The 26,930-nt window shown below is 39.7% G+C and overlaps 1 protein-coding gene across 50 annotated transcripts in view; it reads left to right on the forward strand.

The window, feature by feature from the left end:
- TRDN (triadin) overlaps positions 1–26,930 on the forward strand; it is a 294,546-nt gene that overhangs the window by 180,001 nt on the left and 87,615 nt on the right. For 25 of the 50 annotated variants that reach the window (XM_048491475.1, XM_048491557.1, XM_048491551.1 and 22 more), the window contains 7 exons: positions 1,249–1,308; positions 1,664–1,717; positions 1,811–1,870; positions 1,964–2,020; positions 2,115–2,171; positions 5,415–5,477; positions 25,661–25,705. In XM_048491475.1, the coding sequence (XP_048347432.1) occupies positions 1,249–1,308; positions 1,664–1,717; positions 1,811–1,870; positions 1,964–2,020; positions 2,115–2,171; positions 5,415–5,477; positions 25,661–25,705 (396 nt within the window). Of the gene's footprint in view, positions 1–1,248; positions 1,309–1,660; positions 1,718–1,810; positions 1,871–1,963; positions 2,021–2,114; positions 2,172–5,414; positions 5,478–25,660; positions 25,706–26,930 lie in introns of all 50 variants that reach the window. The other 25 variants (XM_048491748.1, XM_048491812.1, XM_048491865.1 and 22 more) reach the window with 18 other exon arrangements.

The raw sequence follows: 26,930 nt of genomic DNA on the forward strand, positions 1-26,930 counted from the left end.
TGAAAAAAATGTAAAAAAAATATCCAAATGGACTAAAAAATTCTGCTGTTGGGCATTCTTTCAGAAAACCTTCCAAAACAACAAGAAATATGTTTGTATTTATTAACCTCAGCAAGAGTCACTGTAGTGTCTAGCTGACTTGGTAAACTGGAAAGACAAGATGATAAGAGTACTTTATAATGGCTAAACCAATAAACATTGTTAATAGAATACCAGAGCATGAATTTAAAGAGAAATGGTAGCTTTATTTTAAGTATTATGCACTGTAAAATCCTATTTTTAAGTATATGTGTCAATATCAGGATGTTAAAGTTTACCTGTGTAAGTTTTAATGAATTTGTTTATCAAAATTATTTAAGTGGCTCAGTTTTCCTTCAAAGTATTGATTAGTATTATTGCAAATCTATGTTACCCTTTTCTTCTGTCTCTTTTTAAAATTTCTTTTTTTCACTTTTGTAATGTTTTGTGGGAAAATAAAAATATTTTTTTTAAAAAAAGAAGGCTTCTGCCACTTCTTTGGCTTCAATACCTTTTAAAGATATGCCTTCTGGGAATTTAGTTGACTAGTATACAATAGTTAATGTTTATTCCCACACCTGGTTGCTCCTAGCCATTGGTTCTACTATATCCATTCCAATTTTTGAAAATTACTCACAGCCCCATCCAAAGGGGGGGGGGGTTTAAAGGGCCCAAGGAAACAGTGGCTGTGCTGGTGCATTTGCCTTCCCTCGGGCACTTGCTTCAGCAGAGGGGACAGGTGTGCTAGTGGTCATGGGTCCCACATCCCCACCGTCATACAACCCAAAAGTCCAGACCATGGTGAGGCTGTGCTGGCTTCCTATCCAGATCCCAGCATGCAGTGGGTAGGCCAGATCATTTCTGGAGGTGGAGCAGACATTATTTGGCTCCCTCCTGGAGTTGAGGGGGTGGTTGTGCAGTGGACCAGCCCTCAGAAATACACTGCCCTTTTGTCAACGTATGTTCCTTCAACCATATGGGTTGTTTTTAGCAGCAGCACATTTCAGGGCTTTTTCCTGCTCCCCACACCACCAGAAAGCCTTTTTGGAGGTGGTGGGGTGGTGATGCATCAAGTCTGCAGCCTACTACTGGGAAGTTTGGATGGGGCTATTACTAACATGTGGATTGGGTTGTAAACTTCCCTTTGTTTTGACCTGAGCTTTATCCACTAATTGACATACCTGGCAGGACTTACAAAAATATTAAATATTTGTTTGTGTGTCTCAACAGTGAAACAGGAAAAAAATGTAACCCAAGAGAGAAAAATTGTTCCTGATATTAAAGGAAAAGGTAGGTTAATTTGAAGGGAATAACAAACAATTTCCCTAAAGAAGTTAGATTATGAATGTTGTGTTGACTGCTTAATAGAATAGGACAGAAATCATAGGATACGTTTGTCATTTGAATGTTTTCTAAGACCCCATTAATACATTTATCTAGCAAACAATCCTGCTCTGGTCGTAGAGGAAAGTAGCACTGATATTCTCGTCAACTCTTTTCAAAGTATAATGTGTGACATATGCCTATAAGTGCAAAAATGCATGATTTTTTTAAAGAGGATGACTAGGTTTCTGGACAGTCAGTGCCTGTTGTAGTATGTAAGATAAGAAGCAATTTCACCATCTTTTTATTTGTATCTCAAAAGATGAGAAGAAGGTAACGCAACAGAAGAAAATTATTCCTGAAATTAAAAAAACAGGTAGGCTATTTGGTGGTTTCTGGACAGCCAGTGCCTGTTGTAGTATGCAAGAGAAGAAGTAATTTCACCATCTTTTTATTTGTATCTCAAAAGTGGAAGATGAGAAGAAGGTAACGCAACAAAAGAAAATTATTCCTGAAATTAAAAAAACAGGTAGGCTATTTGGTGGTTTCTGCACAGTCAGTGCCTGTTGTAGTATGTAAGATAAGAAGCACTTTCACCATCTTTTTATTTGTATCTCAAAACTGGAAGATGAGAAGAAGGTAACGCAACAGAAGAAAATTCCTGAAATTAAAAAAACAGGTAGGATATTTGTTGGTTTCTGGACAGTCAGTGCCTGTTGTAGTATGTAAGATAAGCAATTTCATCATCTTTTTATTTGTATCACAAAACTTAGTGGAGGATGAGAAGAAGGTAATGCAACAGAAAAAAATTCCTGAGATTAAAAAAACAGGTAGGCTATTTAGCAGTTTCTTTAAAATATATATTTTTAAAACTTGGTTCAACAATGCTTACTATGTAGTCAATTTCATGAGGTGGGACCCAACTGACCAGTCAGCCACATTATAACTTTAAATCTCATCACATACAACTTGTTCCAGAAAGAAGCCATTGCATGTAGTTCTTTAGCCTGTAAAAATGCCAGTCCTCACTAATCCCCAAATCCTTTCTAGAGATCTGCAGTAGTGTTGATGTGTAGTGGAGGATGATGTTGCATAATCTACTTTTCCATGTGCAACATGACTGGCTTCAAATCTGCAGTGATGTAACTGATTCCTACCTGAATGTCCTAGGCTCATTTCTGGCCAGGGGTATACCTCCCAGGGAACATATACAGTCAAATGTCCCCGGGCAGCAGCCATTTAATCATGTGGGTGGGGGGCAGAAAATTGGACCATAAGCAACAATAGTCCAATTTTCTGCTCCTTCATGTGACTAAACATCTGCATATATCTCCCTGGGCAGTACACCCCTGCCAGTAATATTCACTTATCAATGGCAGCATGTGCCATCATGGGAGTTATGGTTGCATCACTCTCAAACAGACCTCGTTCTCTGGTGGAATTTTCTTTATATAGAAACTATACTTCCTAATAACATCATTTTTCCTCTTGTGCGATGTCTGCTGGGAATATTTGTTATTTCCATCCCTTCGATGTAGGGTGGCATGATGGAAATTGTAATTCAAGGAGTTTGTAGTTCAAGGAGCTCTAAACTGTGGTATAAAGTAAGTTCAGAAGAGAAAAAGACTACATTTCCCAACAACCTTTGGGGAAAGTAAGACTGCCAGAAAAAGCAGCCAGACAAATAGTGGTGCCGGGTCTGGAATAAAGTGTATTCAGCCTGAGAATCAGAATTAGACTGCTAGAAAATATGGTGGTTGAGAAAGAGCTGCTGCAGCTGGACTTGTATGAGTTATTAGGATTTGGTGAGAAAGCAATGGATAAAGAGGTCAGGAAGGCACTTTGGAACTGCTGGGGCTAAGGCTAAAATGGGGTAGAGATGCCTAGTGTTCTTCTTCTTCCCAAACCCCGATTCCCCATCCTCCACCCCTACAGCTCCAGGAATTTCCCCACCCGGAGTTGGCCACCCTAGGAATGCTCATATTTCTATCTCTATCTTTTATGAGATAGAGAGGAAGAAGCACATAATCCCCTTCCTGCATGGAAATGAAGACATTACAGATAACCAGAAGGTTATATATCTTTTAAATAGCCAAAGCTACGAGTTGTTGGAAGTGGTGGCTACATTTTTAAATGCTGTTATTTTAACTCATCCGAAGTTGTAAAGGCTGTTGTCTTGTGGTGTTGATCTTGATGCTGAACTATTTATATGCCATTAAAGGTATTCGATTTGAATGCTCATATTCCTATATTCCCATTTTCCATATCTCACTTTCCCCATATCCCATTGTGCTCTGGCATGACAAAGAAACAAGTGTCAGGCTGGAGATATGTGTGTAAGTACAGGTTTGATACTTAATGGCTTGGCTACCACAGGTAGGGATGGCCCCATCTCCAAAATGTATCTCTCATATTTTTAAAATGCATATAAAGAAAATGCTTGACAAACCTCAAAACCTCATTTTAGGCATTTTAAGTCATCTGACACTTCAAACACTTTAAAGTGTTACAACAGTTAAACATTTTGAAAACATTTTGAAAATATCAAAAAAATTTATTTTCACTGCATAGCACGGACCATGGTTGTGTTCAGATTTGTGAGTTGGAGCATGTTCTATAATGTGATAGTGACTTTGAGATGACCTGGTGCAAAAAAACACACATGTTGTTTGGTCAGGATGGGGGAAAGCGGCCACCATACAGGGGTGGGGGGTGCATGGAAAACTCAGATTTTGCACTGGGCTACATTTTCCCTTGATACACCTCTGTTTCTGGCTGTGGTAGAAGATCACGCAAGCATGCCCTTTCACCTTCTCCCATAATTTAATGTATTTTGGAAGGGCAAATTGTTTAATTGTATCTGTTTTAGAATACATCAAGTCTTTCCTGAATGATCTATTTACATGGACCATCAAATTCATATGTACTGTATATACTTGTGTATAAATTGACCTGAGTATAAGTCGAGGCACCTAATTTTACTACAAAAACTGGGAAAACTTATTGACTCATGTATAAGCCGAGGGTGGGAAATGCAGCAGCTGCTGGTAAATTTCAAAAATAAAAATAGATACCAATAAAATTAAATTAATTGAGGCATCAGTAGGTTAAATGTTTTTGAATATTTATATTTATTTCAAAGAAAACCAGTAAACTACAAGAACAATGAGGGAGAAGAAAATGAAGGAAAACTAAAGTCAGCTCATAAGCTGTATATCTGAATCCCTTCTTGCTCTCTTTCTCTAAGCCAAAGTCCCCTTTTTTACCCTTTCCCACCCCTCTCTCTTCTTGCTCAGCATCTCTGACAAACAGCTCCATCAGTTTTTAACCCCTCCAGTGCTGCAGACAAATAGTTTTAAAGCTTCCCATCCTCTTTATTAGCAGCAATACTGTACCGAGAGGGACGAACACTATTTTATTGCAATGGAATATTATTATTAGGGAAGGCACTTCTAATTTCTGTTTGTGAAACTGTTTTGTAATTTTGTACCTGTCAATGAATGCAATAAATGTAGTTTGTTTGACTCAAAGTTCACCTGTCCTGTAATGTAAGTTCAGTCTGCTTTGCTTTTAACATTGCATAGCGGTTCCATTTCTGGTTCAATGATATCTTGGGGCATCTTCAAACACAATTCTAGTCTCTCAGTAGTCCAGTGTGTATCTTTTCCTATAAAAGAATGAACTTCCCTACTTAGTACTTTATTCATATTGTGCCCAGGAGGGTTTACACAGTCTGCCACTGTTAAATCTAGTTGCATCCCAAGTGTGTTCCAATGAACACATGGAAATGGCATACATTAGGACCCATTAGAATCTGCCAGTGCTCTATCTACTACCACTTTCTACTTGACTGTACCAGTGTTTAAACAAGTGGGTCTGCTGAAGCCAGGTCTAATGTGATTCACAGAAATTGGGATTTATCTCTATGAATAGATATATAAAACACCATTATCCCCTTTGTCAGCAGCTACATGAGAAACTAAGTCATATTTTCTTCTCTGCGCTTGGCTGAACGTATACTGAAGTGTTTCATATTTCTACCATTAAAATGGGTTTCTTTTAATTAATTTTAGGGAAAAAAGAGGACAAAAGGAAAGCTCTTGAAAAGACAGCTGTCTCCGATGTTAAAAAAGCAGGTAGGGAGTATCAATCTGTCATTCTCTTCAGTGAAATCCCATTATTATATGTGTACATTTTTAGACTTTAAAAGTTGAAACTAGGTAGGTATGCAAATTATGAGCTCATTAAATTATGATTTTTTAACATTATGAATTCAGTGTTTTGACAGAAACAAATATGACTTTCCCCGTCGCTCATACTTTCTAGCTGAAATTACATTTTTAAAAATCTGCTCTTTTGTTGTACATTAAGTTAATAAACATTTTAATACTATTTATTCCCTATTTTTAAGAAACAGGATTGTTTAGAGATTTAATCAATAAAATATTTTTTTAAAAAAAATCCTTCCAAAGTTCTTAGTTGCAGTTAAAGAGGACCAGCTACTGGTAGTTTTCTAAAACACTTAAATGTGCAGTAAGTTCTTTTAGATTGCTGACAGTTTCACTGATATTTCTCTGCCCCTGACCTCCATCACAAGGGTCTGACAATAATTATATCAATAGCTGCAATAATAGACAGGGACCCTGAGATTACTAATCTTTGTAACAGCCAAGATGTGAGGGAAAACAGTGTGGAAGAGTAATTCTTAACCTATGCTGTTCCCACATTGCTTGGTCAGACCTGACCTGACAGCATTAATCACAGCAGTCCAGGCTGTGTTGCCAGAATCAGCCCTCGCATCAGTTGGGTTTGCCAACGTCCATCATTCAGGTTATGACTGAAAATCTCCTACTATTACAACTGATCTCCAGTTGAGAGAGATAAGTTCAGTGAAGAAAAAGGCTGCTTTGGAAGGTAGATTCTATGGCATAATACACAATTGAAGCCCCTCCCCCTTTCCAAACCCTGCTCAGGCTCCATCACCAACTTCTCCAGGTATTTCCCAATTCAGAGCTGACAACCCTAGCACCAGCCCTGCTGCACAGTATACAGTGGGCAGAGGAGGAACTAAGCTTAGAATTCAAGTGGCACTGCATCCAGATGCCTAAAATAAAAGACACCATGAACTCATGACAGCTTCAGGCTATATACACAATTCCCATGTACACACTATTAATTGCTGTAGCGGGGACAGAGCCATGGGTGCATTCCCGTAGAATATATGGTGCTACTTCTAGCTCTGCAGTGAATTTTTTCTTTTAGTATAGAAGCTGGTTTTCTGCACTGGAACATTTCTGTAGGTTTTGACAAAGGCCTTGTCCTTGGAATCAGGAGATTCATTTGTTTCTCAATTACACTATGCTGACATAAGGTCATGCACATTGCATAAAATGGATGTTATTGAAAATTTGAAATTCCATAAAGCAAAATATTCAACTGAGAAATGTGGTTTTGTAACATTATCTAAATGTCATATATTAATATTACAGTATAATTTATAATGACATTACTACTAGGTGTATGTGAAAGCTGACGGTACATAGAATGAGGTCCTTTGTGGGCTGGTAAGGAGGAAAAAGATTTCAGCTGTGATAAAATAATTCAGCATCTCCATAGTTGCTAAGCCTTTGGGTATAATTTACAAACAAAGCCACTATGGTTGTGCTAAAGCAATAATAAGCTCCACATGTAGACATGATATACCTGTAACAAGTTTCAATGAGGGGGGAAGTATTTCTTTACTTGCAGAGGAGCTGAGTACTGAGCTTTCAGCTAAGTCTCTTCCTCCCCCCACCCCCCTTCATATGAAAATTTAATTAATCAAAATATATTAGAAATAAAATGCCACTGAAAAAGTTGTTTGCTCATTTTCAGTTATTCATACATATCCAGATAAAAATCAGAAAGATAGGGACTGAAAACTAGGAACTGAATCCTCCCCAAATTTTATAGTATGTCAGTAGTGCTTGTTGAGTAACATAATTGGGACATTCCAGATGAGTAAATAGCATTGTCTAACATTCCTAAAGAAATCCGTACATGCTCCTTTGTATACTCTTTTCCTAGCTGTATATAGCTGTGTGTCATCTGCATATTGCTGACAGCCAATCCCAAAGAGCATAGGGGATAGGATTGCACCCTGTGGAACCCCACGGGATAGGTCCCACACTGATGACGGTCTCTGTTAGCAATTATTTGGGTCCAGTCAACAAGAAACTATTTGAACCAATCAAATGCACAACCTCCTTCTGCCTCCTGGTGCCACAACAAGATGGTCCACTGTGTCAGAGGCAGCAGATAAATCCAGCAGGAACAACAGGGAGGCCTGACCTTTAGAAAGATGTCATCAACTGAAACTAGTAGAATAGTCTCCATCCCATAGGCTGGTCTGAAATCAGCCTGAAAAGGATCTAGAGCAGGGGTAGGGAACCTGCGGCTCTCCAGATGTTCAGGAACTACAATTCCCATCAGCCTCTACCAGCATGGCCAATTGGCCATGCTGACAGAGGCTGATGGGACTTGGATTCAGTTCCTGCTCATCTGAAGTTCAAGTTCTGATCTAAACATATGAAATAAGCCAGTAGAAGAAAACAAAGGTTCATAAAAGAAAGCCTGGATAACAAAAATTCCCCTGATAGTTGAATAGATGAATGGAGAGCCGCACTACATCACAAGTTCCTTGTAGAGAAAAATGAGGGCTTCCCACTACATGGAGGCAGATGTGCATACATATACATACGTGTAGTCACTATGTATACATTCTAATGATTCTGTTTAGATTGGGAGAGAACTTGCCACTATAGTTATGACCAGATGTATATTCATCTGCCCGCTTAGAATGTCTGAAAAGGCTTGGTAGATACCTGTTGTGAGAAACTGCATTGTTAAATTCAGTTAGTGGTTGTTTTCTGCTTAGTATTTTGCCTTGTTCAAGTTTTAAGCATTTCTTTTTGTTTGAGACATAATAGATTCACCTAGATATGGCATAACAAAAACATGGAATATGATTGTGTGCATGTATGAATTGGCCAGAGGGAAAAATCAGGAGTCATTCTGACAGAATTAACATTTTTTAAAAGTTACTTTGCCATCTTTTGTAAAATAATACCTCATTTTTAGAGAGCCAGAGTTCAACAAATATATCTTAACATTGGATGCCTGGTTAAACTGTGAAATTTGTTTGTAGAAGGTTACAACAGTTTATAGTTAAATACCAATTTTGCAGACTGTTTTGCTCCCCAAGTGAATCTGTTTTTGGTTTCCTGTACTTGGCTAGGACAGAGCGGGGGAGACACAAGCCAGGTTCAGCAATGCAAATAATAGGTTTATTATTTAGGAGAATTAAGACCCTAACTCCTCCCTTGGGGCTGTTTAAATTCAAAATACTTGCTTGTCTTGAGCAGATTTGAAGCTGCAGACTGTGTCTTCTCTTGGTTGCTTTCATGAAAGTCCACTGTGTATTACTTCCTTTTAGTTCTTTCAGTCTTTGTCTGGTTCTAATTGCTGTTAACCTTGTGCTCTGTATATCACCATAGACTACTATGGACCACCAATATATATGTCTGCGAGATTTTACAGTCTTCAGCTACCCTTGGCACCTTACTCTGACTGAGCTCTGGCTAGAGCTAAAACAAGGAGAATTGCTGGGTAAAAGAAGGAAGAGCTTGCCTTACGAGAAATGTCTTAAAGGGACAGGGGCTAACTAAAATTCCCTCCCTTAGAAGACTTTACAATGAACTAAACCCATGCTAACTATGGGGAAACTGAAGCTTAATGGGAAAATAACAAAAGCCTCTGTGGGGGCATGACACAGGCAGTGGAGTCTTTCAGAAGGTGAATGGCCAGGGACTGTAGTAATGACACCTATGGGTGATACTCTCTTGACTCTCAGGCTTTGTAATCAGGAGTAAAAAATTCCACCTGCCCTGCTCTCAATCCTTATATTCCTTAACTATATAAAATGATCTCTACATATACTCACTAGATTTGCTCAACTCTGCATAGCAACACATTTAACCAAGTATATGGTGAAAGAAAGATTTCACTTATTTTTCTGTTTTTTTAACATTTTCCTGTATGTTTTAGGTGCAGTAATGCTAGTAATGCTGCAAGGTAAATAGTAAATGCCCAATTTAAAGGGAGGGGGTAGATCTGTAGTGGCTGAGCATGATGCCACAATGCCGCCTCCAAAGAAGCATTCAGTGGCACAGTCGCTGAGAGAAAAAAGCCCAAACCCTTCAGCTCCATTATGGCCGATGACTTACACCACACTTTTGGGTGGCATAAGTCTGGGCTTGGAAAAGGGGTGTTCCCAGGCTGAAAGGACACTAAAAACTGAATAAAGTCAGCTCTGCCCCCAGGAATGCCCCAGAACACTCCCATCCACACTGGCACAGGCTCCTGTGTTGGAGGAGAACCAGCACTGAGCCTTCCATGGTGTTCAGGCATTAAATTGCTGTGCGGTCCCCTGGCACCAACTTGTTCTTGGCCTGTGTCAGCATCCATGCCCATCTGGATGACATAAGAGTCATTGACACCATTGCAGGAGTCACAAAGCACAGTGGTCTTATTGTTGATGGACCTGGCATTTATCAACACCAAGAGCGAAGCAGGGAGTCTCTGAACCCTACCACCTTCGTTCCTTGGGATAGGACGGAGGTCAGAAGGCGGGCGAGCATAACCATATCTCATCCGTCTTCTCTCATGCTGCCGCCGCCTACCGTCCTAGTTACCCCGTCCCATCAGTACTGGGATCCCCAGCCCTATTTGTGGTGCCCCCATATCCCTACCATCCCCTCTCCACCTAAAAGCCCACGCTAATAGTCCACTATTGATTACGCCCTTAGCCTAGCCACGCCTAAATAATCCTCAATACTAATCCCCTACAAGCAAGACTGAGCACAAATTACATACTATCTATACTGAGCGAAAATTACATACTATCTATACTAGCTAATACCCGCTAATATAGCCAAAATCCTACCCACTAATTTAACAACCTACAAATCTATAGCCACCGAACTAACTAACCTACTCTAACCCTCAAGCTACAGATAACCTATCAAAGAACAGGGGAAACAACTGGTCCGGAAAAAAATTCTTCTGGCACAGCCCATATGCGCTCTCACCAGCAGGGCTGCTGTTGGTTTGCCAGCAGTACTGATCAGCAACCAGAATCCCAGGGAGTAAGTCAAGAGGTGCATGTGAACCCAGAAGGGGCTCAAGGCGATGTCAACAGAGTGGCTGCAGGAAGCTGCTGCCGCCAGACCTAGTGCCCCTCTGGTGAATGAGACGGGCGTCATGCTGGAGACTGCAGGGGCTCTCACCATCCAGGCAGGCCACTCGCTCACTAGCTGCCAGACCCCAGAAGAATCCTGTAGGGCCAGCAAACCACCAGCAAGGAGATGGGGCAGAAGGTGGGGGACTCCTGCCACCAGCTGCCCCCACCAGTTCTCCAATGCACTGCCCTGTGACCAAAGTCCTTCTCCTGTGGACTCAGCCTGCACAGCCCTCACACCACCTCACACCAGCCAAGTCCAAATAAAGGAGTGGTGATGCTGAATCCTCCTGGAATCCTCTGTCCGCATCCTCCACCACAAGATCCTCAAATGCCTATCATCTTTCACACGGTCTCTTTTCCATCATAAGCCTCTGTTAGTTAACTCTATGTTCTACTTTAATCTTAAAAATGCAATTTCACTAAGCCTTGGTGAAGAAATCTTCCCTAAATCAACCACTGTTGGCTGAAATGCCAAATCATTCTAAAGATAAGTCTTTCTATAATACACATTTTAAGAAAGAGGAAGTCTGATACTAAATGGGCAGTTTGTGTTTCTGTTACCCTAAAGAAACCTTTCTGTGAACTCCAGATAAAACCTGTTGCAATACATTAGTAAAAAGGAACTCAGAGCTATTTTCCTAGCAGCTTACTTTTCTCCTGGCCACCAGTCCAGTTTAATCTCTTTTGTGGTGCTGATGAATTCTAAAGGGCAATTGACTTGTTAAAATGATTTCTATGGATACTTAATGTTTTCCAACCTTCTTAGCATGACAGTATTCCACATAATTGACAGTTCTTTGCTCTCTCTTTTTAAAAACCCTTTGGAATGTATAACAGATCCACCTGCAAACAGGGTCATTGTTCAAAATTAAATCATTTAAGTGAAGAAACATGAGAATTGACCCAAAAAGATTTTTTTAATGAATCATGTTACTTCTGGTTTCAAGAGAGTGGAATCCCATGCATGTTTACTCAGAATTAAGTTCCACTATCCTCAGTACGGTTTATCCAGTAAATCTTTAGATTTGTGGCATTAGTTCCTGCCAGCAGATGTTAGTAGCTTTTATGACTAATTCAGTTTGGTCAAGAAATGTAGACTGCCATTCATGTAGGACATTGTCCAGGTAGATGCTGCATGAATGTTGAGGAGATGGTAGTAGTGGCACTAGAGGTAAGATAAACATAAAAATTAGCTCGCCTACATTTTTTTCATAACTGCAACATGAAAGCTGCCTGTAACAAACTATAAGTTGACTGTAACAAACTATAAGTTGAAGAAATGTGAACAAGTGGTATTTAAATATTTCAAATTAATACAAAATCCCCGTAGAGCAATTTGAAAACTGTAATTAGGTTCATCAAGAGCAGTTTTGGAACCTCTGTAACCAGATGATGAGCAGTCCAATCCAAAGCCTGAGACAGCTGGGGATGACACAACTTCCACCTGCCCTGCCACCTCCAGAGAGGTTTCAGACAGTGTGGGGAAGCAGCTAAACAAAACAAACCCATCTTGCTGCCTGAAAGCCCTCCATAGGGCCAAATGAAGTTACATCATGCTCTTGGATAGTATCAGTCCAAGGCCCCAGCCACCGCATTCCCAATGCTAAAGCCCAGGTGAAAGCCAACTAACATTGGCTCCACCCCTGGAAACTCCCCCTCCCATGCTGGCATCCAATTTCCAGGTTTCCAGTAATTATTTCTGCGTTTTGATGCCATGGAGTTGAGAGGTGCCCAGATGTAGGGGCCTTTCCTTACCCACCAGAGTGTCCCTTACACTGGTGGAGGGAGCAAACACAACATCATGGCTACACACTGCCTCCATCAGCCCACTTACACACCACATACCAATAGGATTTGGCCATAAGAGTGCACTCCAATATATGTATGGGCCTAGATTGGAGTAAGTTGTGATAGGATTGCACAACAACACAAGCCTTTATTGGCATATAAAACGGGACAAAATTTTAAAACAAAACAAGGTTAAGAAATACAGTTAAAATTACTAATTTCCAGTATAAAATTTTCAACAGTTTCACAAAAGAGTACATCAGAGCTGTTCAGGAGATTGGGTATCTTATAACACTCATGCCACTGAGAACATTGCAAAAAATGGAATTCATGTATTTCATGCGTATCTTATTGTATTTAGGGCATAGAAACAAAGAATGGTCAAGTTTTTCAACCGTAGTCATATCACATGAACAAACTCTTTTAGAGCGTTCCATATTCTTAAATCTTCCCTCCAGCAGAGCTGATGGCAGCACATTACATCTTGCAGTAGCCAAGGCTCTCCTCTGGGAGGGATTAATCAGCCAGAGCGAAGATATGCTGCCATAATTCCTTGCCGCTTTCGCATTGGATTAATAGCATTAGTCGAGGAGAACAGGTTGTCTTGGCAGCACAAAGTCAAATTATGAAAGAAAATCAAGAATCCAGAGAGCCTTTTCTTATAACTAGTCTGAAGGCTTCCACCTTTGTGAGGCATAGGGAGTGATTCCAAGGGAAACCAATAGCTTCCAACGCTTTTCCTGAAGACAAAAGTAATACCATTCTGAAATAAAGAGTGATCTGATAACAGAGAGGAATATAGCTATTGGATCCCACTAGAAAAATGTATATGCAGCCAATATTTTATGGCCCTTATCAGCATGCCAAAGGTTTCTAGAGTTGTTTGGCCCATCTCTCAATGCACAAGCGCAGCATAAAGGCACACATCCTGAGGAGCCCCATTAGTTTCGAAAGGAATTTAGAGATATAATAAATTAAAATGATTTATTTATTGCGAGAAATCCCAAATGGGAACCATACAGTAGCAAGGAGGCCAATCCCTAGCTAAAAAACCTTCAAAGCACGCAGGAGATGTATTGATTGCCTTTACATGTAAAAAAAAGCGATATATTGCTGTATGGAGTGTTGTGGTATGTGCGAGGTAGTTACTGCTAGTTAAGCTGTGAGGGACCATGACAAATTATACCTATAGTAAATGCCAAGGTATCGGAAATATTTGTCCCTGCTCAATTTTGTGGCCCTATAATTACAGCCAGGGGCCCGAGGGCTTCCAACTCTGTAGCAAGAAAATGAGAACTTTTAGTTTTAGCATAGTTAATTTCCAGTCTGTTCTCTTAGCAATAATTAGCAAAACTGTACATTGTTAAGGCGTTTTAAGGTAATGCCACTGGACAAGGACAATAACACTGCATCGTCTGCATACAAACATTAAAGGAACATGGGTAAGATGTAATTTAGGACTATGCCCATTCACTGACACGCAAAGGGACGAGGTAAAATCATTGAGGAATAAGAATTGAATAAAGTAGAAGCCAGTATGCAACCTTGTTTTAACCCCATGAGGAGTACTAATTCTGCTGGTTAACTGACCTTCCCCAGAGCATCCTAACCCGATATGAAGCAGTGTTGAGTATACAACTGTTTTGATCAGGAATAGAAGTCTACTGGGTCAACGTCCAATGACCTCATCTTGTCCCACGAGGAGATTTCTTGTCCACGGTATCAAAGGCTCCTTTTAGGTCAATAAAAGCAGCAAATAATTTAGAAGCCTTTGTAGTGGCATACTTATTTACCAGATGGGAGAGTACTAAACAGTGATCCAAGGTTGACTTATTTCTACAAAATCCTGCTTGCTCAGGTCCAATGATTTTTTAGTTTTGATCAAGCCAAGTTTGCAATCTAATCAATAATAATTTTGAATAGAGCTTTCCAATTACCAATAGTAGACTAATTGGCCGGTAATTGGAAGGATCAGTGATAGGATTGCACTGTTAGCTTCCTTCGTACTAGTGGGCTCTTTATGTGATTTACTATGAAGAGAGAAAAGCAGAACATGAACATGTGAAGAACAGGTACATTCACAACATATACAAAAATAATCAAATTCACATATTTTTATTTTATTTTTCATCATAAACTCAAAGCAGTTTAGGGCATGAGATGAATTGAGAGCTGAAGATGTGTTATGGAGTAGCTTTCAGGATATGGCACAGATCTACAGATGGGAAACAAGAAGGAAAAAAGAGGGAAATTTTTAGAAGGAAATATTTTTTTCAGAGATGCAGGGGCAATATATTCTTCATTTCCTTCTGCTTAGATCTCTGTCCAAGTTCTCCATAAGTATACTGCTGCTATACATTTTTAAATTTTATACATAGCTTTTTTGGGGTTTGAAAAATATTAGCCTATTAGCCTATAATCAACTAAAAATGAGAAAGAACAGAAGTTGCTTGCAAAACAATTTCTCAAGCCCTTGCTACAATTCATTTTTTGTTCACTCTTTTACAGTCTTATTAAATGGTTTCTGTAATTGCCAAATAGATTTCTGCCAATTCATAACTAGGACATATTCCGTATTCCTTGGCATATCACTGAACCAGATACTTCTAAAAGGGATGTTTACTTGAAGTGATATTTATTCTTTCCCTGGTTTGCTCTTTTCTTTCTCATTTGCTGTTGAGTAAACTAATATTGAATGTTTCACTCTTCAATACAAAATGAACCCAAGATTTGTTAATTAGCTTTTGAGAATGTTCGCATGGAAAAAAATTAATCCTCTGACCTTCAGTAATGGAAAAACATAATGCTAATTGGTCTAGGAAAAAATAATTCTATTGTTGACTTAGAAATCTCACTTAAACAAATATGATTCCACTATCCTGTTTGAAACGATTCATAAATTAATCTTCTACTGTTCCATACCAGGGATCATACCTGTATGTGCTTCTCCATAGGACTTCTTTCATGGAACTGGAAGATTGTGTTGGGCAGGGGCAGGATACTACAAGGACGAGATGGCAGCTAGTATAGGCTTTTGTGAAAGTCAACTGCTGTGGATCAGGGATGCTGGAACACCCATCAGTTTGTCTTATTCATTATTAGCAAATAGGGGGCCAGTTTTTGGTGGATTGTTCAAGTGTTTGTTGACCCATTCATGGTTGTTCAGCTGGTTGTTTACCATGTTCCTTCATAACAGCCCAGGACAGTGCAATCAGTTTTTTGTGAATGCACATTCTAACACGTCCCAGTGGAATTATCTCTCCCCTCCCTTTCCCCTTTATTCAGCATGCAATTGTTTAAGTATGTTGCTGCCCCCTTATTTAAATAATCAGGGAATTTTTTTGCTGGCTTTTACAAAAACTGCAGTTATGCAACAGCAGCTCCTCCTGCTGCAATCTATTGAAACTTTACATCATAAATTCCTTGGGACAGGGAACCTTCATATAGAATCATAGCACCATGTACATTGATTGTGATAATAAGATGAAGATGATGTGATGATGAATAAAAAAACCCTTCTCTATGACTTTAACTCCAGCCAAAGTATTACATTTCCTGCAAGAAACATATCAGTATTCTATGCAGCCAACCCATAATATACAGATGTCACACACAAAAGTGAAACAGAATCTTGATATATGCACCCATGTATGACGACTTGGTTTCCCATATTATTATTTGAAATGTATAGAAGAAGAAGTTTGGATTTATATCCCCCCCTTTCTCTCCTGTAGGAGACTCAAAGGGGCTTACAATCTCCTTACCCTTCCCCCCTCACAACAAACACCCTGTGAGGTTGGTGGGGCTGAGAGAGCTCCGAAAAATTGTGACTAGCCCAAGGTCACCTAGCTGGCATGTGTGGGAGTGCACAGGCTAATCTGAATTCCCCAGATAAGCTTCCACAGCTCAAGTGGCAGAGCAGGGAATCAAACCCAGTTCCTCCAGATTAGAATGTACCTGCTCTTAACCACTACGCCACTGCTGTTCCAATGTACTTGAAGGTAGATATAGAAGGTAGATATAGAAGAAGAAGGTAGATGTAGAAGATATAGAAGGTAAATATAGAAGAGATGGTTGTATTGAGTCACTGGAGCATATTCTCCTTGACTGTAAACTTTATAGCAATATTAGAGAATCCTTGTTGAACAATATCATTGCATATTTTCTAGGCAGAGATAAGAATATCCTTCTCTCATTCATTTTCGCCGATAGAATCATAAAATTATTCTCAAGGTGGCCAAATTTGGTTGGGTGATATATAATGTTAAGAAAACTGCTGGAAATTATATTTAAGTTTTAAAAAACTTATTTTATTTTTAATCTCTCTCTATATAAAACTAACAGTGTTTTTGTTGATGATAGTATGACTCAGTAACTGCTGGGCCAATTCCTCTGAAAATTCCCAGCCGCTATAGCCAGGTGAGAGTGTTTTTAGATGTTCACATACCTGAAATTTCACACCTGGCCCAGGTAAAACGCCTTTTTTCTGGCACTCCATGGTGAAGGACATGCAGCTGCCTGTGTGTAACTGTCACCCTATAGAATGTTGTGGTGAATTAGCAGAATGTTCACTCAGATGGCCAGATCCTTGAGCAGTGAAAACAGTGCATAGAGCAGTAGCACTTTCGAGGTGGAAGTAGAAACACATACACACACATACACACATGAGGGAGGGGGAGAGGGGGAAGGTAGGGGGGACCGAGGGGACATGCAAGGGGAAGAGAGGGAGGGAGAGAGGAAAGGGGATGAGATGGAGAGGCATGCAAGGGAAGAAGTGAGGCAGAGAGGGGAGACAGTGAGGGGTGGCATGCACAGGGAGGGAGGCAGGGGGGCCAGCATCTTGATATTACCCACCACACCCTAAGCGGAGAAGAGAGGCAGGAGGAGGAGGGAGGGAGAATTTGGCATGCACAAGGGAAGAGAGAAGTGAGGAGAGAAGAGAGTGAGGCTGACATACAAAGGGGATGGGAGAGGGAGGGGCCAAGAGCACCCTAGATTCCCTGAATACTACGGTTACAGTTAAAGAAAAGAAACCAGGCGCATTTACTCAGGAGTAAGCTCTGTACAGCAACACAGTGACATACTTTGAATGGCTGTGTGGCGCCCCTCAAGGAGGGTTTTATAAAGGCGACACCCAAACTTACTCCCCAGGTAAAGGATCCATGACCAGCCAGTCTAGAATCATGTAGGGAGGAGGTGCCTTTCCATTCCCACTTTAAGAATCTTGACGGGCACACACACATCACTGACATCACACACAGTATCCAGGCTGCATGTTTGCATGGCTTGCATTACTGCTTTGGCCTCTGCAATTGATTTGCTGCTACTGTTCCTTTTCCCATTTCACCACAATAAACTACATACAAATAAAAGTACACGAAATATATATATGTATATATCATCATATATATATATATATATCATATATATATATATATATCCACCATATACACACATCACACTTTACACACACACACACACACACACACACACACAAGGTTTTAATATTATTAAGTTCATGATCTATCTTAAATCTATGGGGATGCATAATAAAATTGGAATTTTTAGATATTTTAATTTTAAAATAATCATAAAAGGTTATGGTCAGTTAGTATATTAAGATGACTAAAGATATGATGGATATGTGAATGATGATGTTCTGTATTGGTGTTTTGATTTATTCTACGTTTATTCCTTTTAAAGATTTGAATAATATCTGAGACTATATTTCATTCACCCATACATTTTACTGAATTGGTTGGTTTATAACAGCAGAGGTATATCAGAATTCTACATAAGTATTTTATTGATGTAATGTATATAATTTTTAAAATGCTGGTCTATGACCGTAATAATAAATCATTCATTATTATTATTTGACATATATAGGTTAATGTGGATGCTGCACTGAACACCAGCATAACACTTGATATCATTATGATATCTGATCCTAATTTTCATTGAATATGGGTTAATAAAAATTATGACAATTACAGTGCAATCTTATGCAGAGATACTCCAGTCTAAGCCTATTAATATGAATGGGTTAGATAGGAGTTACTCTCCTTACGATTGCGCTGTTAGTCAGGCAGTCTTCAATCTGCAGTTTACAGTGATCGGATCCAGGAATGGTTTTACTGCATGCTGAGCTGTACATCTAGCCCAAGAGTAACTGGTCCCCAGTGAAGCACTGAACTGTCATCTGCTGAGTTACTAATCCATCTGGAGCAGCCTGAGTTCCTGCTTTGTAGCAGAGGGGAACAGGCTTCATTGACAAGACTGGTTTCGCTTTCCCTGCTGCTTTTTTGCATGGCATGACAGCAGACATATTGTCATCAATACTGGGATGCTTAAATGCCAATGTCTGCAGCTTTCAAAAGGCCACAGATACATGGGAAATGAGGAGAAAAGGCCAAGCCATTCTCCCACAACCTGGCCTTTGTTACTAAGCTTTATAGACACTTTCTTTTTTTTAAAAAAAGGAAGGCCTTGTGACAATTTAAAAACTTTCTGATATTTTAAAGCCCTTCCAAACAACCTCATCTCTGTATAGGTTTCCCCATGCCTACATGTGCCTCATGTAACATTCATTACGTTAACAGTTCTGAGTTTTGTTCACAAGAACAAGTTGGGTGACCCCTGGTGGCTCAGCATCTATTATTTTCTCTCTGCTTTTCTATTTTCTGGTTATTGCTTCCCCTTTATTAAATATCACTCAATTCTAAACAAACAATTTTATGGGAAATGGAGATCAAGGATAATGCCTTCTCAGTGATCAGCATAAAATAGAAGAAAAAAACCCCTTAGATATGGGTTTTGCAATAATTTCAGTTTTATAATGACAATTATATGTATGGGTAGCCTGATTTTTATTTTAACCATACAGGTCCCTCAATGTGCTTCAATTCTGAGTTTCAGCTTACAGATTGTAGGGTGATTCATCCTTACTTCATAGCTTGTCCCCAGCAGTATGATTAGTGTTTCAGTCTCCACCCACCTTTTCCCCAACACCCACAAAGCTTTGCTTATGACTCATTAGCTGTTTCCTGGCATCCTCCAGCATTTCCTTCTTTCTCTCTTTAGATATCAACTATGCAGACTATATCTTCAGGGACAGAATACTTTTTCATGGAAACTGTCAGTTGAAATTAATGCCTACTTTCCATAAGAGTGTGCTCTATTTTGTTCATTTTCTTTTAATGTATCTAGTGACCCAAATCATTGATTAGCTGTAAAGATATACATTTAAGTTGATAACTTATTAATTATTACACAGCTACAAGTCTTCATATGAACTACAAAGATGTAGCGTTTGACTTGAGATCCTGAAAGAGCACAGGTTTTAATACTGACAAAAATATCTGAAAGTTGCTGGATACAAATCAAACTGATTTTAATGGGTACCTCAGATCACAGCCATCATGCACCAGGATTTTCCATTTATGTATTTAGTTGATTTCTATCCCACTCTTCAAATACATCCAAGGAGGGGGTTACAACAATTCAAAAATGCTTCCTGCATTACATTAAAACAGAACATAAGAAACAGCTTGCTGGATCAGACCATAGTTCATCTAGTCCAGCACTCTGCTACTTGCAGTGGCCCACCAGGTGCCTTTGGAAGCAAGGACATAGGTAAGGGGGAGGGGGGGTTTCTCAGGTTCAACCCCCCCATTCATGTCTGAAGCTCTGCCCCTCCATTTGTGGGTTTTTAAAACATTTTTAGTGTTTTTTCATTTTTTGGCCTGCAGGGGGCGCATTGTTTGGGCTAGCAGCACCAAACTTTCAGGGATTGTTTGGGGGACTCTCCTGATGATACTACCTGGGTTTGGTGAGGTTTTATTTGGGGGGGTCCAAAGTTATGGACTCCCAAAAGGGGTGCCCCCATCCTCCATTGTTTCCAATGGGAGCTAATAGGAGATGGGGGCTACACCTTTGAGGGTCGATAACTTTGTCTACTAATTTACCAGGAACAGATGTCAAACTGACTGGCCTGTAATTTCCCTATCGGCTCAACAACACTGACTTCCCGTACCATGTCCCCATAGCCAATACACCCCTGACCAGAGCTTGGACAACTGTGGCTAGGTTGTTTTGGTCCAGAAATGGACAGAGCTTACAAACCAATTGGAGATACTGGTAGCCCCTCCTTGCACCTATGATTAAAGAGGACTTGACCTGGGGCGTTCAGACTTTTGCAGTGGTTAAGAAGGCCCAGCAGAGACTGTATTATCTGAGACTTTTAAGGAAACAACAACTGAATGAAAAACTGCTGGTGACCTTCTACTGCTGTACTATAGAGAGTGTCTTAATATATTGCATCTGTGCATGGTTCGCCAGTTGCATAGTGGCAGATAGGAAGGCACTCCAAAGGGTGATCACTACTGCCCAGAGGATTATTGGCTGCCCTCTCCCCTCTTTGGAAGAACTTAATAATTCCCGCTGCCTAAAGAAAGTTCAGAATATTCTGAAGGACCCGTCTCATCCGGCATACTTTCTTTTTGAACTGTTACCATCTGGTATTCAATATAGGATTATAAAAACAAGGACAAATAGGCTTAGAGATAGCTTCTATTCTAGAGCTGTGGCCATGCTGAACTCCATGGTTTCGTGTTGATGTGTTTGGGGCTGTGTAGGTATGGGTGGAGGAAGGAGAATGTGAGGATGGGGTGTGAGATCTGAAATAGTGTGCACTGGGGAATGCTTGTAAATTTCGTTGTGCGTGCACAATGACAATAAATGCTTCTTATCTTATTTGAACCTGGGTGTTAAATTCAGTAGGTGTACAAGTTCCAGCATTTCTTGAATTAGAGTAAGCCTGCACCATTTCATGTGGAACATAAAACTGTTAAGTTTACATGCAATAATCAGTTTAACGATATACGCAGATGTCCTTGAAAGGAATGACAGTGAATACTTGTGACTGAATACTATGAAGAGGGTAATTATAATACTGTATCATACCACATCCTAAGAAATGGATGATGTATTATTCAGTCTTCCTTTCTGGAGTAGGGAATGAAAGTGCTGATTGTATGAAGGTTCTAAAGTGTGGGTCAAACACACATCTTGGCAAATTCTCATATGCAAATGACATACTGCACACCAAAATTGAATTGAGCGGCTTCTTTGAACTCATAAAACCCTTAACCTCCTTTTGTGTCTTGAATAGGCTGTAATGAATAATCAGCCATTTCAGATAATTATTGAACTGTCCCCTTGTTTGTTCATAGATACACACAATCAGGGGAAATGTGATAAGCAGCATCTGAAGAGCTAAGCTAGTGCCATAGAAGGAACATCTCTTAAAATGTTTTTTGATGATCAAAGTGAAGTGTGGGGGTTTAATGAGACAACCAGGGATATAATACTCTGAAACACATAATGATTGCACATTGGTCTTCTGTGCTGGTTAACAGGCACAGTAAAGGCTGCACTACAATTTTAACAGAATTCTTAATGACTCCACTACAAAGCCCTACCAAAAAGCAATCCATTGCAATTTTTTTAAAAAAATCAGCAGGTATTTGTTCTTTGATCAAAAGAATACCAGAGAGATCATTTCTCCTAATTTCTGTTGCCACTGAAACCCTTTCGTTTTTAAATGTTATAGGTGTGAGAGCAGACCCTCTTTTTATGTAGTTTTGTTGATAATTTAAATGTGGGGGGGAGGGGTTGTGCACCAGTAATCAAAACTGTAAGCAATGTACAAACAATGGCTAGCAGTCAGTAGGACTGAATAGCTTAATACTTTATTCAATTGCTAGTGCACTCACTCCACTCTGAGCCAGCGCCGTGTGGTGATTAAGAGTAGCGGACCCTAATCTGGAGAACCAGGTTTGATTCCCTACTCCTCCATAGAGCTGGTGACCTGGAGGAGCAGCAGTGGCGTAGGAGGTTAAGAGCTTGTGTATCTAATCTGGAGGAACCGGGTTTGATTCCCAGCTCTGCCGCCTGAGCTGTGGAGGCTTATTTGGGGAATTCAGATTAGCCTGTACACTCCCACACACGCCAGCTGGGTGAACTGCTCACAATCAATTTTGGGGGGACAAAATCAAAGTGATCAAATATGAGTATTTCTCTGGAGCACTCAAGCTCAAATTTGACCACTATTTTGCTATTCTTGTCAGGGATTTTATTTTATTTTAGTTCATTCTTGATTTTTTATATTTGTCAGCTATCTAGCTATGTTTTACAATCCTGTTAAGAAATACGATGCAAATACCTCAAGTCTGCTACATCTGCTATTTGAGAGCAGGCTATACAAAAAGAGCCTCTCATGGATTAAAGTACTTGGATGATAAACTGTTTTTCAGACAACATATGCCACCTGCTGATTCTTTTATTTTATCATGTTTGAGCTGTTTGCTAGGGGCAGCAAATGGAACATTAAGTATCATCCATGCATGATGTATTGGTTTAAAAGCTCCCATTAATGTGTCAAAAATGCAGGAAATGATTTCACACATATGGCTGACATACTGTATCTAGAAACCTTCTGCTTATCTAGTTTCTTGGAAGCACTGATGTCAGTGTGGTTATGCTGGATTTATATCTCCATATAGGAAAAAGCACTAGACTGTAGACTTTGGCCAGATCATCAGTAATTCATTTACAATAAGATAGTAATAGTGGAGGTTTTCACTAGAGGTTTGAAACATGAGACAAACTTCTTTCTTTCTTTCTTTCTTTCTTTCTTTCTTTCTTTCTTTCTTTCTTTCTTTCTTTCTTTCTTTCTTTCTTTCTTTCTTTCTTTCTTCCTTCCTTCCTTCCTTCCTTCCTTCCTTCCTTCCTTCCTTCCTTCCTTCCTTCCTTCCTTCCTTCCTTCCTTCCTTCCTTCCTTCCTTCCTTCCTTCCTTCTTTTTCTATCTATCTTTCTTTCTTTCTTTTTCATGACATCTGGTATTTTCTTCATAGATGTCACATTTTTAGATTGTCAGACCTACAAATATCCTGACGATGTTAAAAGAAGTGTCCACACAGCTTTTCCCCAAAGACGACTTCAGCATGTGTTATTTCACATTAATCCATTGTTTTTTGAAAACCCTAAACTAGCGGTCTTTTTTCCTTAAAGATGCTTCCCTCATGGTGTGTGGACAGCATTTTTTTTAGTTTTTTTTTCAGTGAGATACCTTCAAAACGATGCAGGCTCAATATGACAATCACCAATATGTGCAGATTTGAGTCTGCGTAGCTTCAAAGGTATCTCATTGAAAACAACAGCAAAACAAAAAAGGAAAAATGATATTTTCCCGAGATCACCAAGAAAAATTAAATTTATTCATGTACTTTACATGCAGGAAAAGCAATCAGGCATGATGCAAGCAGAGGAAACCTCCATCGGAAACCTTCAGCAAATGGTTAGCAGTATGGAGGATTCAGATAGCAGAAAAGGGGGGGGGGGGAAATCCCACTTTCTCCTCTAGCACTTTATTTGTCCATGCTGTCTGGACAAAAAATCAGCACTTTTAAAAAAGCCATCTCAAAATGTCTTAAGAGGGTTGTGCAGAAAGGACCTCTGTGACTTTCTAACATACATAAGTGCATATGTGTGAACATAGCTACCCTTCTTCTCCAGATTTGAAAACGTGTTCCTGTTAGTCTGGGGAATAATCTGATTTATGGTGATTGTGTTATAGAGTACCAGGCTGGATCTGGAATCCCTACCCTGCTTCAGATGTAACATATGCCCTAAACATAAATTAAAATGAACACCTGTACAATCCAAGTACAATGCACATTTGATTTTTCCTTGAACATAAGCTGAGTAATTATTATTTGAATTCAACATTTGAACATGTGATCTGTACCTCTAGCATAGATCAGTTTGATCACATTTTTTTTATACTGATCAACAGAAAAAAAGAGAAAAGGTATTGCAATTTAAATTTAAATTTAGAAGTGCTAACTTCTGTTCAAAAAGCCAGAACCTGGGGAAAGGGTGAGAGTAAAGAGAACGGTTGATTAGAATTCACCGGAACATTTGTTTTTTTTTAAAAATCATAGGGCAGAGAGAAACAGTACTGGATACTTGTTGACACACTGGGCCTCAGCTATAAACTTTAGGAAGACTATTTCTTTTGATGGTGCAGAAAAAGTGGTGCTTCTAACTTGAAGAGTGTTAAAAAGATGAAAGTATTATTATTGCAATGTTTTGCAATAAAATGATGAAAAGACCGTGAAGGCTACGAAACTTGTCAAAGGACTGTTCTACATTCTGGTCTACATTCTGCATTTCAATATGAATACACCATGATGTTAGGTATCATGAAATTAATTGCTGCCCGAGAATGGACCATCCCTTCTCTGAGCCCTTTAACCCAATGAACATGCAACACTCATGGCTGGGGAAAATTATTTGGCCATAGACAATCATTTTATTGCAATAAGAAGTGTGAGGCAAAGCATGGGATTCTGATCTGCTTTGTAACACTGGGCAACCCCTCCCCAGGGGTGCCTACAGGGCAAGCTGCTCCCACCGCCCTGCTGGCTGACAGATGCCCTTGCCACTGCGGCGGAGCTCCTGTGGGTGGTTGGCCTCTTACTGGAGTCCCGCTGCAATGCTCAGCTGGGCGGTCGGCCTCTTGCCAAAGCATTCATACCCTATCGGAGGGGGGAGGCAGCTCCCTAGCTTCCTCCCCCGCAGCCCCTTCAGATCAATTCCCATGCGCCAGACCGCCAAATGGCTATGACAAAGAAGCATGCATTAATACAACCAACTATGGGAAAGGGGAGAGGTGGGGGGGGTGAGTTGATGGCCAGCCAGGGCACGTGGATGGAGCATAAAGGCTGGCTTGGCCTTATGTAAGGTCCGGCTGGCCTCCCCCCACCCCGATGACGTGCCCTGCCCTTATGAGGTATGGCTGAAAGACCCTCATCCGCCCTTACTAAGGCAGATGCCAAAAGCCTCTTCATGCCCATCCCGGGTGTAGAAAAGGCATAGTGTCTTATTATAAGCCACCTAACCTAGTGATTTAATTTTATGAAAGGTGCAAAAGGGCTTTTTAATCAGCCTTTTGCTGCTTAGATGTCATTTGTTGCAGCAATTGAATTGTTGCTAGTTTACTTCAAAGAAATGTTGATTGAGGCCTAAGATAGAATGGAGCTGCTAATGCCAGAAAGAGCTAAAAGATACATGAGATACATATATATTATTCCCCCAAGTAAGAATATAGTTAGTTCATGTTTGTCAAAATATCTGGTGGTTAAAATACAGTAATAGTGTTTATCTGTACAATATTTCTTTTTCAGAACCAATACGAATTAAGCCTTCTCCTCCATCTGAAAAGAAAGAAGGTACTTTTTTGCATGATTTCCTTTTCTTTTATTGGTTAATGATTTCCTTTTCTTGTTATGGTTACACAGAAGAAATAGCTCTATTAATATACATTTAAACCCTGTCCTTTATATTTAGTCATAGTCTATATATATATATATATAAACCTTTAATGGCATAATTAAAACAGCAGCAATATACCAGAGAAAAATGGCGACCTCAGTGTAATGATACAATCTCCAGTACAGTTATAACCGTTTGCTGATGACAGAGCACAAAAAGTTAGCCAGCGCTTCCAATACACTTGCAGAACCACAATCCAACATCGTTACCACAATTGATAGATTAATATTATCAATGGGGGGTTTTAACCACGGGTTTGAATATTTATTCCTGGCTAAACTGTGTAGCGGGCAGTGTAATATCGCGTGTTGGATTGATTCTTAAATAAACTGAACTGCAGGGACAAAATCTTTCATTAAAAGGCACTTTCTGTATTCTGCCCTGAGTGGTAGCTGAAGGGAGAATATTGCACCTGGCAAGGGTCAGGGCTCGTCGCAATTTGGGTTCTAAGACCAAATGGAAATACTTGGCCATGGTATAGGGTTTTAATGGTATACCCAAGTGCAAGGGTAGTCATAGTCTAACATGACCAGCAAATAAGATCCTGGATGATAATATGCAAATGAAATGGTGGGACTTTATAGAAAGAAGAAGACTTGAATATGGGTAGCTAGGATTGACCAAGGCGGAAACAGATTTAATATTATTCTTGTGGTTGCAGTTCATTTGTGTGAGGAACTGTAACATGAAGTACTGTTTCTTAGTCTGGTACAATAATCTAGCAAGACTTCCACTTTATCACCTGGCTCCTAATTTCCTTTATGTTTATACTTTTATATGGCTGTGAGTTTAGTTAAGATCTTCTAGTGGGGCATATTTGTAAAACAGTATTACCTATAAATGAGGCAAAAGATGCAATTTCTTAACTATCAGAGAAACTCTTTAAATATGCAAGGAACTAGAAAATAACATAGAAGGACTTTGTTGGGGAGTGGAGGCCCCATAGCTGTGACTGTCAGCAGTTGTAAAAGTATTGCTGTTTTTCAAGATGACTAGGTGAGTAACATTTCAGCATTATCTTACAATCATAAATATACAAGAAAAATTTTTGTAAGTCAGTACACCGTCAGGTATGGCTGTAAAACCTCTAGATTAGGTTTTTATTTCGGCAGTCCTTTGTCA

The sequence above is a fragment of the Sphaerodactylus townsendi genome, linkage group LG01 (genome assembly GCF_021028975.2).
Source record: "Sphaerodactylus townsendi isolate TG3544 linkage group LG01, MPM_Stown_v2.3, whole genome shotgun sequence".
Classification (NCBI taxonomy): Eukaryota; Metazoa; Chordata; class Lepidosauria; order Squamata; family Sphaerodactylidae; genus Sphaerodactylus; species Sphaerodactylus townsendi.